Genomic DNA, 11,729 nt, shown 5'->3' with positions numbered 1-11,729 from the left:
GTCATCTAGACTGATGTTGGGTTGTCGCAGGTTTAGTCCATGGAGTGTCTTGGACCTGCAACCTTGAATGATCTGTGACCAGAATTCTTTCCCTGGTTGTCTGCCGTCTAGGTGCTGACTTACTTGCAAAGCAGCCCTAGAAACTTTCTATTGATTCCATTTCGCTTGTCGTAGCCTGAAGCTCTCAAAATCTGGGTTCAGCTCTGAGTCAAAATTAGCGTTCAGTACTCTTAGTGCCACATCAGTCATCATCCACCCCGATGACAGGGAGGTGCTCGAAGAGATTATAGATCTCTTCCCCTGCCCAGTGAAGCAGGAGGGACTTCTTGAATGCTCCACCGGTTTCTCAGGTTGCCCTGAAGTAATTGTTCAATCTATCCACCCATGTTTTCCATCCGGGGGCAGCTGAGGCACGGTTAGCCACCTCCCTGAACATTTGTAGGACTACCACCAGGTTGTACTGTTTGGGCGCGGGTGTCACCAGGGTGTACGCAAGACGGCCAGTGTTGACATCATCCACCATGGTGCTGGAGTCTCTGGTGCCGAACCCAAAGGGCAAGCGAGGGCGCCGTGTCCTAATAGTAGATGGGAGCACCGTGAGTACTCACAGGGTTTTAAAGCTTGACATCCCCCCTGGTGAGAGCAGGTCATTGGTAACAGGCCATCGTGATGAAGGGAATCTGTAGCAATGAGCGGGAGCAATTTGTCATGTTTGGTGGGGGCCCACTGCTGATAATGATTGGAGGGGCAATTCAAGCGGTAGGAGGGTATTGCTAGTTGTGGCTGGTAGGGAACGGAGTGGAAGGGCGAGGGGGTGGTTTGAAAATTATTTTAAAAACACTTACCGCTTCTGTCTCTCCTTGTCGTCTCACCGCTTCCCTTCCTGACTCCGAGTCTGGAATAAGCAGGAAGCACACAGGCTCCCCTAAGCCAATCACAACACAGTAATGCAGTGTTGTGATTGGTCTGAGCAAACTGTCTGCCAAACTGTCATGCGCACTTAAGTGCATGAACCATTCCTCCTCCCTGTGTCACCAGTCCCGCCCCGGCCCTGCCCTAACCCAGCCCCGAAAAAAAAAAAATGATAACATTACTATTATGATTTTATTTTTCCCTTTTCAACTGCTCTGAGAGCAGTGGGCGATGCTCTTCCGCCTTTTCGGAGGAGCTGCCCCTGGGTTTTGCCACTGAGGTATGTTAGGCCTGCGCCAGTAAGGGATTGGCAGCAGTAAGCAGACCCATGGTGCTGAGGCACAAAAGTCCAGGAGGCAGCAGCAGAATGATGTGTCCCACCAGGTGCGCTTGGCTGTATGGCCTACTCGTGCAACGCCCATAGGGCTCAAAGGGCGCTGCACAGAGCTTATCATGTTTTTTGAGTTTTGTAGAACGTGCAAATACCGCGGGTGTCCTGGTGCTGCAGATTGGAAGTAGAGAAACCTGACATAAAAGGCAATGACAACATAGTTATTGAAACTGGTGAGTTTTCAGGACTTCACGGAACGTAATTAGATGTAGTTTCCAACAGAGGGTAAAAGAAAGAGAATTCCAGACTTTCTAGGCTATCACAGAGAAGTTACACCCTCTAAGGCGGGCTCTATCAAACTGTAGGACTTCGAGGCCAAATCATGCTGTGGTAATCAGTGAAATCCGTCTTAACTGAAGAGTTACTTTGCCAGTGTGCACATCAGAATGTGGGTAGCACTCAGAATTTGTGGGTCTGTTGGCTGCTCTATGAATGATGAAAAAATCTCATTGTAACTCAGTATTGGTAAACTGGAGTGTTGGGAGCTTCATTGACGCCAATAGAGTGATAGAGGGACATGAATGGCTGGTATGGCCCTTCTGCTCTAATGTCTCAATGTTTGTCTTTCTGTTTACTTTCGAAGGATCTACCTTCAGGGTGTGGGGTGTTCTAATTGCATTGTAACCCCTCTGCCTCGGTTCCCATTAAACCTTAAAGGCCCTTTTGCTTGTTATAGGGCCTTTAATAATCTATCCTGACCTGGGAGGTGGGCTGCCATGCTATATTATAGCCTGCTGTTAGAATGTTCAAACAAAGCCTTCAGGGAGTGCAAGGGGATTGAAATCCCCTCAGGCTCTCTGAAGCCTTTCTACACAGCCAGAGCTGTGAACAAAGAAACATTGGAATGTTGGAGCTCCAAGGTTATACCAGCAATTATAAGCCCGGAGCACTCCATTGTTTTCAATGGAGCTACTAACATTCCAATGTTCTAATATAGCCTTATAGCCCGCCGTAGAGGGCTATACTGCCTATTAAAGGCCCTCTCCGGCTCGGGTCTTTAACAAGGGAGAGGGACTTTAATAGCCGGTATAGCCCAGCTACGAAGGGCTATAAGGCTGTTGGAACATTCTGCCACTAGAGGGCAGAATGTTCTGACAAAAAAAACACAAAGCCTTATAGGAGCGTGAGGGGGTTGGATTCCCCTCAGGCTCCTTGAAGCCTTTGATCACAGCCAGAGCTGTGAACAAAGAAACAAGAAACATTGGAATGTTGGAGCTCCAGGCTTATACCAGCCATTATAAGCCCGGAGCGCTCCATTGAAAACAATGGAGTGCTCCGGGCTTATAATGGCTGGTATAAGCCTGGAGCTCCAACATTCCAAAGTTCTAATAATATTTAACTGAGGCACACAACCATTGCAGAGGGATGCCACTAGTCCCTGGACACCAGACCTGATAGCTACTTATCCACAGGCCATTTTCAAAACGTAGCATTTGGTATGTGGTTTTCATTTCTACTTCAAAAGCTCATGTTTTCCTTTTCCTTATAAGCTCTGTTCCTATAGTTCTGTTAGTGCTCTGTGGAGGAGGAGGTCCCCATAGCCGCGGTCTCCAGTAAGGCTCTAAAGGCAGTGCCTTAATCTTACATCACCCTGAACTTGTGCCAGTGTATGTGTGTGCAGGCCTGGGTGTTTGGTGGGTGATGTTTCTGGGTTCCTTATACTACACGGCAGGAATCCACAACACACATACATCCTGCTGCAGGAGGAAGCTACGCCTTGCTTTCTACTCCCCATACCTGCACCATATTCTGTAAGGACTGTAACATGCCAGCCTTGCTGATGGACTCCACACTCCAGCCATTGGAGGGGTACTGTGGTTGGTTCAGATAGCTGAGTTAATTTTATTTCTCACCTCTGCTGTGGAGGCAGTGATTTGCTCCTGTATGTCACCACATTGTGTAGATACAACAGCGATAACCTTGAGTATTGTATTGTAATTTCATTTATATAGTGATTTTTATCCTTTTGACTAGGATGTGCCATGAAAGGAAGAGTGTGCCATGTGGCAATGCGGCCATATTTGATGTACCATCTGTGTTCCCTGTTGTTGGTGGGTACAAATGGTCTTCTCTGGTGAAGGATCGCTACAAACATCTGCCTTCTGGAGCTCAATGTCTATTTGAAGGGGTTATCAGAGAACCTGTGTGGCAGAGTTGGTGGGCTCTTCAGGGAGTGAACATACATTTTCACTTTGGTGAAGGTGTTTTGCCCACCCGGCAGTCACCACCACAGGGCGGTTCACCTGCACTTCTGTGGTTGTAACTTTGCAGCCTGGTGTGGTATATGCTCTCCAGTCACCTGTCCTAATCTCAATGGCACCATCCACAGTCCATAGAAGGCTGATAGACAAGAGGGACTGATCCTGGAGAATGTGATGCCTTACTCTAGGAGAGCCTCTATTCGCCAGACAGACGCCCAGCAGGTGTCCAAAACAGGGTCTTTTTTGTGGCTTTAAATTTGTGGAAATGAGTCACTTGAGGTTCTGCATCCAGGCAGCATCATCACAGGTCCTGCAGGTGTAAGTTTGGGATGCAGATCTTCTATTTATTGGTCCAACAGCACCAGTATATGTTCTGTTTTGGGGTATTTGGATACAGGTTCACCTCCAATAACAGTAGAAGCTTGCTTTAAACTTCCAGCAGGCAGCCATAAGAACATGCTGATGAGAGAAGCAAAACCGTGTTTTGTAGGTCCTGTGTCAAGGTATGTACAGGCACACAGATACACAATGAACCCTCCCAAAGTATGGACCAGGACTAGCAACTGACCTGTGTTAAACACAGACCTCTCCAACCATCACTAATATGCATCCCAAAACACAAGCAATTGTGAACAAAAGCTGGAACTAGGAGTGACTAGATTAGTTTTACCCAGAGCACACATGGTAGCAGAACTGGCTGCAAATAGTTATGCCGATGTAATTGAATAGCCCTAGAGTAGTAACTGTGACTACCATGAAATGTTCCCATCCTGGAACAGATTCTCCCATCTCATGCCGGTCTATCTGGACATCAAGCTCGGGTCTGAGATCGCAGCTGGTGGGCTGTGAGGGTACTTATGGCTTTGTGAAAACCTCTGCATGGCATGCTGTTGAAGGTCCAATGTCAATGGCTGCACTAGACCTTGAACTACAATTTTCATTGGCCCTTTTGAAGTATTTTCAAAGTTTCCTTACTTCTGGAGTAACTAATGTCCAACTAGTGAACCCTGAAATTTGGCTTCTGATGTTCCTCCAGAAGTCCCAACACTAATAATGGGGAAGCCTAGGGCTTGTGTGTAATGACCCCAAGTAGCAGGGATACCACTGATGGTATGCCTGTCCCCCCGGGCACCGTTATGTGCTGAGTGTCCTGCTCTGGATATTTAATACAACATCATGTAATCAATGATAAACGAATGATGCCTCTTCTCAATTAAGGTGATATCAAGCTTTCAATTTATTTCATATCTGTTCCAATGCATTTCGGCAGTGAATACTGCCTTCATCAGGGAAATGATTTCTTAGCTTGTTTGGCGCGCTGCCCTGCAACTCACTCGTAGATTCGTTTCTCTTCCGGTTGAGAAACGAATCTACGAGTGAGTTGCAGGGCAACAGACCTTGATTGGATCTGTTATTTTGACTACAAGGTCTTAAAATCTTACATTTACTAGAAAAAGGTAACCACAACCACCTGCATTGATTTAATACCTCTTGTGGCCTACCTTCTAGCCCACACAGAGAACTGTGATACACCAGAGGATCCAGGCTATGGATGCACCATGAATAATTTTGACCAGAAAAGCCTCCCCAGTCTCCGAGAATGCAATGAGTTTTGTACCAAAACTCCTTACTACTCACCATACCTGATGAGCTAGTTTGAATCTCTGCTAACACACCTGAGACTGTTGCATTACATTGCTTATCAAATAGAAAGTTTATCCTTGCACTGACTGTCTGTCTGCTTGCAAATACAGTAGTGATCCTCCAAAGACCATTGAAGATCTCCAATCACAGAGGGCATGGCAGCTCTTTAAAGGGTACAGAGTCACGGAAACAGATCCTGAGTCCATGCCCAAGCTCCAGCCGCTTCCGAGATTAATAGGACCCTGAGGTGGGGGCGAGAAACACAGCAATTGTAGTCTTGCCAGATCCTGGTGTTTTGTTTCAGAAAGGGTTAGGGAGAGTGGACTGTTTTTCTTTCGATCTATAGACCCCTATACCACCTCTGGCATCAACTACTTTTCTGTTGTGGCAAACCATACAACCAGGTACCCTGAGGCAATCTCCAAAAATCCCCAAAAACGTTCTGTATAAAACGGAAACACTTCTTACTCATTTGCGAGATCTTCTTTTACCACCTTCAGATCAACAGACTAGTTGAGCGATTCAATAAGACACCCTCAAAATCTAAAGTTGGACATCCTCTGCACATGCTTACTTTTGGATTACAGGGAAGTGCAACAGCAAAGTTGGTTGTGTGATGGAAGAAGATTCATCAGTTTTCCTCTAGTGACATAGTTGACTACGTATGCTGCCTTTAGTAGAAGATGGCCCAGTGCATGCAAAAAAGCTAAAGGCTATATACACAAAAAAAAACGGAATCAATCAAGGAGTGATACAATTGGGAGGCCATTTTAAATGAGTCCATGGATGGAGCAGACAGTACAGTGATCTGAATAAGATCAATGATGACAATTATTTAAATAATATGGAGCCACTGTTTTTCCTCCCCCAGAACTCTATTGAGCTTTTCTCCCTGTCAAAGAGATGTGGTGCTATGGCTGTACTCCTTTTATTCTCAAATGAAAACAAGGAAAAGGAGATCCTATTTGACATGCTCAAAAACAGATAGACCAGTGGAGAAAGTACAACTCTTCATTACATCCCAACAGCTAGGACAGGGTTCGAGCGTGTTGGATAACAACTATCATCTGATGGATCAGGTCTGTGAATACATCAACTTGGAAATCACCAAAAACGCTGGAACTTCTGCTATTGAGTACAGTGATTCATATGACTAAATTGGGCGGAAGGGGGAGGACCTCTCGCGCTTGTGGTTCCAGAGGATTCTATGTCATCATTAAAACCTATGCCGATCCTAACCCCAGAGTTAACATGTTTATTGATGTGTTCGAGGGTGCAAATGTTTTTGAATTCCTTTGACCAATGGTAGCTGCCATAAGTATTTTAACATTAGCCCCCCACAGCTCCAGGGGGCCCCTGCGGCACTGTATACAAGCAGTGGGCCCCTGTCTTGATCCGAGAGGCAGGGCCCACCATCTACTTTGCAGGCCCCCCCCCCCCTAAATTTCGTTATGCTACTTCGAATACTTTGAGGGTCTATGGCAGCTCGTTATTTAGAGGACCACAGGCCAAAATGAAGGTATTTCCCAGATACTTCGTTCATGAACAGCATCCCCAACTAGACAGAACAGAAATGCGTTTAATTCTACCTGCAATTGTGTGATTTTTATTCATTCCGAAAGGTAATGAAGCTGCAGTACGTACGTATAAAAGGAAGTATCCATATGCCCCACTGGTGCTCTACAGCAAGTCTAAGCTTGTGTTATTTACAAACTAGTGTGCCAACAGTGTACAAAGAAGTAAAAAAAAAATATGCAATTGCTGTGATATTACAATAAAAGACTAATGTGTCTTTAGGGTCAGCTGCGATTATAAATTTGTCACATGAACGCCCGCTGCTGTATACAGGGGCCAGTGAGGCTAATATACTATAATTAACGCTTGGCACATTCAGATCAATTTCCATGTCTCCTGCTCCCAACCAAAAGAGACAGATTAGTATGCAGTTCCTAAATGGTCCATTAAGTGACCGTTGGCAGATGCTCCAACTGGGACCTCCTCTACCTTGCTGCCAACAACAACTTGCCACCCAGTTCAGCATACCTCTGCCCCCACCCTGAACCGAGTGGTGAGTACCTGCATCTTTAGAATAGGTTACGCACCGCCACTTTAGTCCTTGATTGTCAACATGTTTGTAGGAGAAGATCCTGGGGAGTGCTAGAAGGGAAAGTGTCCTTCCTGCGGCCCAGAGGAGGCACAGGGAAACAGTCCTGCTGTCCCCAAAGCCCAATAATAATATTCTATCCTACTCCCTCTTCCCACAAGCATCCATTGCTCCAGCAGGACTTCTTGGGGTTTAGTTCAACAAAGTGGCTTGGTGGGATGCTTCACCCCGGCAGGGATTGGGTTTTCTTCAGAGAAGGTCGTCCTCTCCTCGCTTCTTTACAGTGTCTTTTTCTTGCCGGCTGACTGCTCTTCTCTAAGTGCCAGTTTGTTGGTGTGTAAAGGTCGTTGAATAGAGTTATCGCAGAATGAGGTGGAATCCTTCTGGATTTTGCACTGTGAGGAACAAACATAAGTTAAGTTACTGTTGGGTTCATGCTAAGAGATGACAAATGAGTAAATGGTGATGCCAAATGAGAACTGCCAGCCTGGCCAGTTCATCTACTGAGAAAGGCCACCAGGCACATCGTGTCTGCCCATATCTACACAGGTAAAAAATACCAAACACATCCTGTTGGCTCACTTGAATACAGAAAACGAAAAAGGTCCATTTTGTCTGCTCCTTTCCATTCAGAAGATGAACACATTTGCCCTTTTCCCTACGTATATTGACATATATTGACACTGAACCCATCTGGGGCGCTTATTTCCCTGGAGATACTAGCCGCCGAGCAAATCTCGACTGCCTTTTTCTATGGCAGTAACAACAGGTAGACCCATACTGTCTTCCCCCTTCCAGGCATTAACCGATCAGTGAGTTCATACTGTTGGCATAGTTCCATACGGAAACAGACCATCAAGCCCATATTGTCTGCCCATAACTATATAGAAAATTACTTTGGACTCCATCTATTCTGCCCATTTTCATAGAGAATACACCCACCAAGCCCATCTATTCTGCCTATTGCCTTACATTTGCAAATGAATGAATGAATGACTGAATATTAAATTTGTAAAGCGCTAACTTAGCCCAAGGGCGTCAAGGCATGTAGACTCTACTTGGTCTCCACATTCTCCAAAGCCCTGGTCCCCTAAAATCACCTAGATGAGCTGCAGAGACTGCCGCCATCCTCCTCGGTCTAGGCAGCTTTTCTAAGTGATTTCGTGGGACCAGGTCCTTGGAGTATGTGTGACAATAGGATGGTCCCTGCTGCCAGACACGCATGATCCCTGAAATAGGACCCGACAGGGTATCCTTGAAATACAGAAGGACACTAGTCCGTCAGGTGAGAGACTTATGCCTCATTGAAATTGCATGTAAAGTATGCTGGAACAGGCAGGGACATATATACTTGGCTGTGAGGAAGGCCCAAGACCCCGTTTTGGCTCTTTGTGAGGGCTAAAACATGTAAGCAATAAATCCGGGGTGATTGAGAAATTAACGCTCAATCAGAACCCTGTATTAATCTTTTAATTAACCCCCGGCACCCTGCTAATAAAAGTATTTCTGAAAGGGTATACCTTGAAGTTATTTTAAACACTTTACTCTTCTTCAACTGGATTCCTGCTTTGTCCAGATAGACACTTCATAAAAGAACGCCCATTCATGGTTGAGTACGCCCCAATGCTATCAGCCTATCAGGGTGTGGATAGGCGCCAATGATGAAGCATGCCGCTATTTAATGGGTGAGGCATCTAATCCGAAATCTTTGGATTTCCCAGTAGGGTCTCCATCTGTTTCCCTTGTCTATTTTCTTTTGCTTTCTGCACAATATACCTAGTTTCTTGTTGTATGTAGATATAAATTCGGGAGAATGTAACTAGGTGGGTCGTCTCTTGCTCTCCCAATGTAAAGTTAGAGTTAACAATCAACCTTGGAAAAACCAATGACAGAGCCAGAAGTGCATGTACTGGTTTGATGGTCACCATACAAGGTACTCCAAATAGGGTAGCAGAACCATAGGAGGTGCAGACATGGAATATGCTTTTTTTTTTTTGCAGATCTTTTATTACTACTCTTCTCTAATTCAGCCTACTAGTTTCCTTCACCCCTTGTACGGTCATTTAAACTCCTTGGTGCAAACCATAGCATTTCTTTGCCATTATCCATTTTAGTTTTAATTGTTTCTGCTTTTTTTTTTTTGCTTGACCCTGTCTCTCTTCCGAGGTACAACCCTGGTGACAAGCACAGTCCAATGACATAAGGGGCAACTAAATTATTTCCTGCCACCCCTGTTCTAATGTTCTGCTTTGACTTATTACCCCTCTCCCCCCTACACAGCGAGCAATGGCGAGCCCTATTGCTATGTGTTGTTGCGCAGCAGACACATACCTTTCTGGACAGCGACCTGAAAAGAGGTTTCATCCGGTAGATTTCTGATCATCTGTAGGCAATAAAAAATGGAGTCAAGCTATTGATTCTAAGCAAAGATATTAGTGAAAGTAAGCACTAAAGGACCTCAAAAACGTTCTGAAGTCAAAGAGTTCAAGACTATAGCTTGAAGGAGAGCAATAGTGTTTCAGAAACCAGAGAAACAACTCTTTCTAAATCCGCAACAGAAGGCACAAAATATCTTCCAGAAACCCAAAGAAAGGGAAGGTGTAGCAGATCCAGCGGAAGAGCAACCAAAAGTTTAGGGTGTTTTTTTGTTGAAAACACCAGAAGAAAGGAAAGTGTGAGTGTATGGTTGGAATGTCCTCAAAGGTTTATGGGCTCTGAAGAAAATTGCAGAGTAGGAGAGTTGGCTCCATTTTCAATGTTCTGAGACAAAAAAGGGCTAGGAAACTTGCAAAGCAGAAAAATGTGTTTGTGCCCCAATTAATGTACAAGGAAGCAAGGTACAGATGAAGATTCTGTAGAATACATTAAGAGAAAGCAGCAAAAGCAATAATATTTCCTTAGAGTTCTCATTCTGGAGCAAAGGAATGGTCCAAATATCCTCATATCTGGATATGGGCAACAACGGAAGACATAGAAAAAGCATGTTTCTAGGGTGAAGAGCAGAGTTGATTCAGAGCAAATGGTGCTTTTGACGTGTCTGTACCAGGTCGGTGACGAGGATGCGTATCCCAGTGGGTCCCTGCTTACACAGCCGATGCACCTGACCGGTCGGAATGGTGAAGAGTTCAGCCAGTCTGTGGATTAGTTCACTGGTCGTGAGCTCCTCTAGATACAGCTCTTGGTACACTGCAGGAGACAGAAAGTATCTATGGTTAGAGTGAAGACATCAGTGGGTGCCCCGCTGTTAACAGAAGATCCTGTTACCCTTCTTACTTCGTATGGAAAAATGTTAATGTGCCGGTCCTAAGGAGGGGAAGTGTTCAGGTCTCTTATGGATTGCCCTCACACACCCCGAAGGATGTCATGCTTCATCTTAGGGCTTGTGCTCCTCATCGGGCCGGCGCTGCAATGCCCGATGGGCACCCGCAAAGGGGCTCTTTGCCGGAGATCTTTTAGAGAAAGCCGTATGGTGTGTGAGGGTGTGTGCACTGTGATTTAAAATAGGTGTAGTACGGCCCTATGAAGAAAAAAAGTTCCTCCCGCCTTAGGAACTGCACATTAACATTTTTCCATACCTTTAATTAGGAGCATGTGTGCAGTACTTAGTCCAAAGCTCCTGGTTCCTCCCTTTTGAGAAACCCTTCTTACTACCACTCCAATCTCAACCAGCAAGTAACACACATATAACTATGAAAGCAGTGCTGCTTCTAGGCACAAGCTGGCATTATAGAAGACAAAACAAGCTGACAGTAAACATAGCAATTGAGGAAGAAAGAAATGGAAACCCCACATGGGCCTTGAATAGGCGGGGGCTCCCTGTTATACTGCATACCCAGCACAGAAACTGGTAACGCCTCCCCGTGGTTTGGCACCTGCATACACTGAGAATTACCTACCAATGCCACTGTGCATTATGGAACTATGTGCAGAAGCATATACAGATAAGCCCTTGCAGCAAAAGCCTGTTTGCCTCTTACCTACTTGAAATGTCATCAATGTCATCCAACATGAACCCTAATCCACTCACAATGTTCTCGGGTCTGAGTCTTAAGCCAAGCTCGATTCCCTTAACTGGCTCCTCCTTTGCTCTTTGACTCATCAGAGGAGGCCCTGTGCTCCGCTGACACTAAAGCAGAGGAGCATTTCATCCACCCGTGGCTGTATTACACATAATAACCTCAGGGAGCTACGGGTGTGTGCGCCCACTTTTTGTGCACTGTATTATGGATGCAGGCACAGACGCAAACAGGTCCTTACGAGGCGCACTGCCAGTTGCCCCCCTTAAGCCCAGCCCTCTGGTGGTGGGCACAGGGATCCCAGAAATCCCATGGCAGGCAGGTGCAGTCACTCACTACTGCTGCCTGCTAGGGGAATCTTGCTCGACTCCTTAAAATACACTGTGAAGCACCAAGTGACTTGTAAACAGCTACTCCATATTTCACTGAATGTGCTGCCCCCAAGTCAGACACTGGATCAC

The 11,729-nt window shown here is 45.6% G+C and overlaps 1 protein-coding gene across 1 annotated transcript in view; it reads right to left on the bottom strand.

Annotated features, from left to right (window-relative positions):
* Positions 1 to 6,515: 6,515 nt before the first annotated feature.
* Positions 6,516 to 11,729, bottom strand: part of LOC144753918 (transcription factor CP2-like protein 1) — a 51,160-nt gene continuing 45,946 nt past the window's right edge. Inside the window, exons 13-15 of the mRNA XM_078641445.1 lie at positions 10,296 to 10,438; positions 9,584 to 9,635; positions 6,516 to 7,647 (exon numbers count right to left, since the gene is read on the bottom strand). Coding sequence (XP_078497571.1) covers positions 7,610 to 7,647; positions 9,584 to 9,635; positions 10,296 to 10,438 — 233 coding nt within the window. The 3' untranslated portion in view covers positions 6,516 to 7,609. The remainder of the gene's footprint in view (positions 7,648 to 9,583; positions 9,636 to 10,295; positions 10,439 to 11,729) is intronic.

The sequence above is a fragment of the Lissotriton helveticus genome, chromosome 5_1 (assembly GCF_964261635.1).
Source record: "Lissotriton helveticus chromosome 5_1, aLisHel1.1, whole genome shotgun sequence".
NCBI lineage: Eukaryota > Metazoa > Chordata > Amphibia > Caudata > Salamandridae > Lissotriton > Lissotriton helveticus.
The sequence above is the reverse complement of the archived record's forward strand: the minus strand, read 5'-3'. Positions and strand labels throughout refer to the sequence as shown.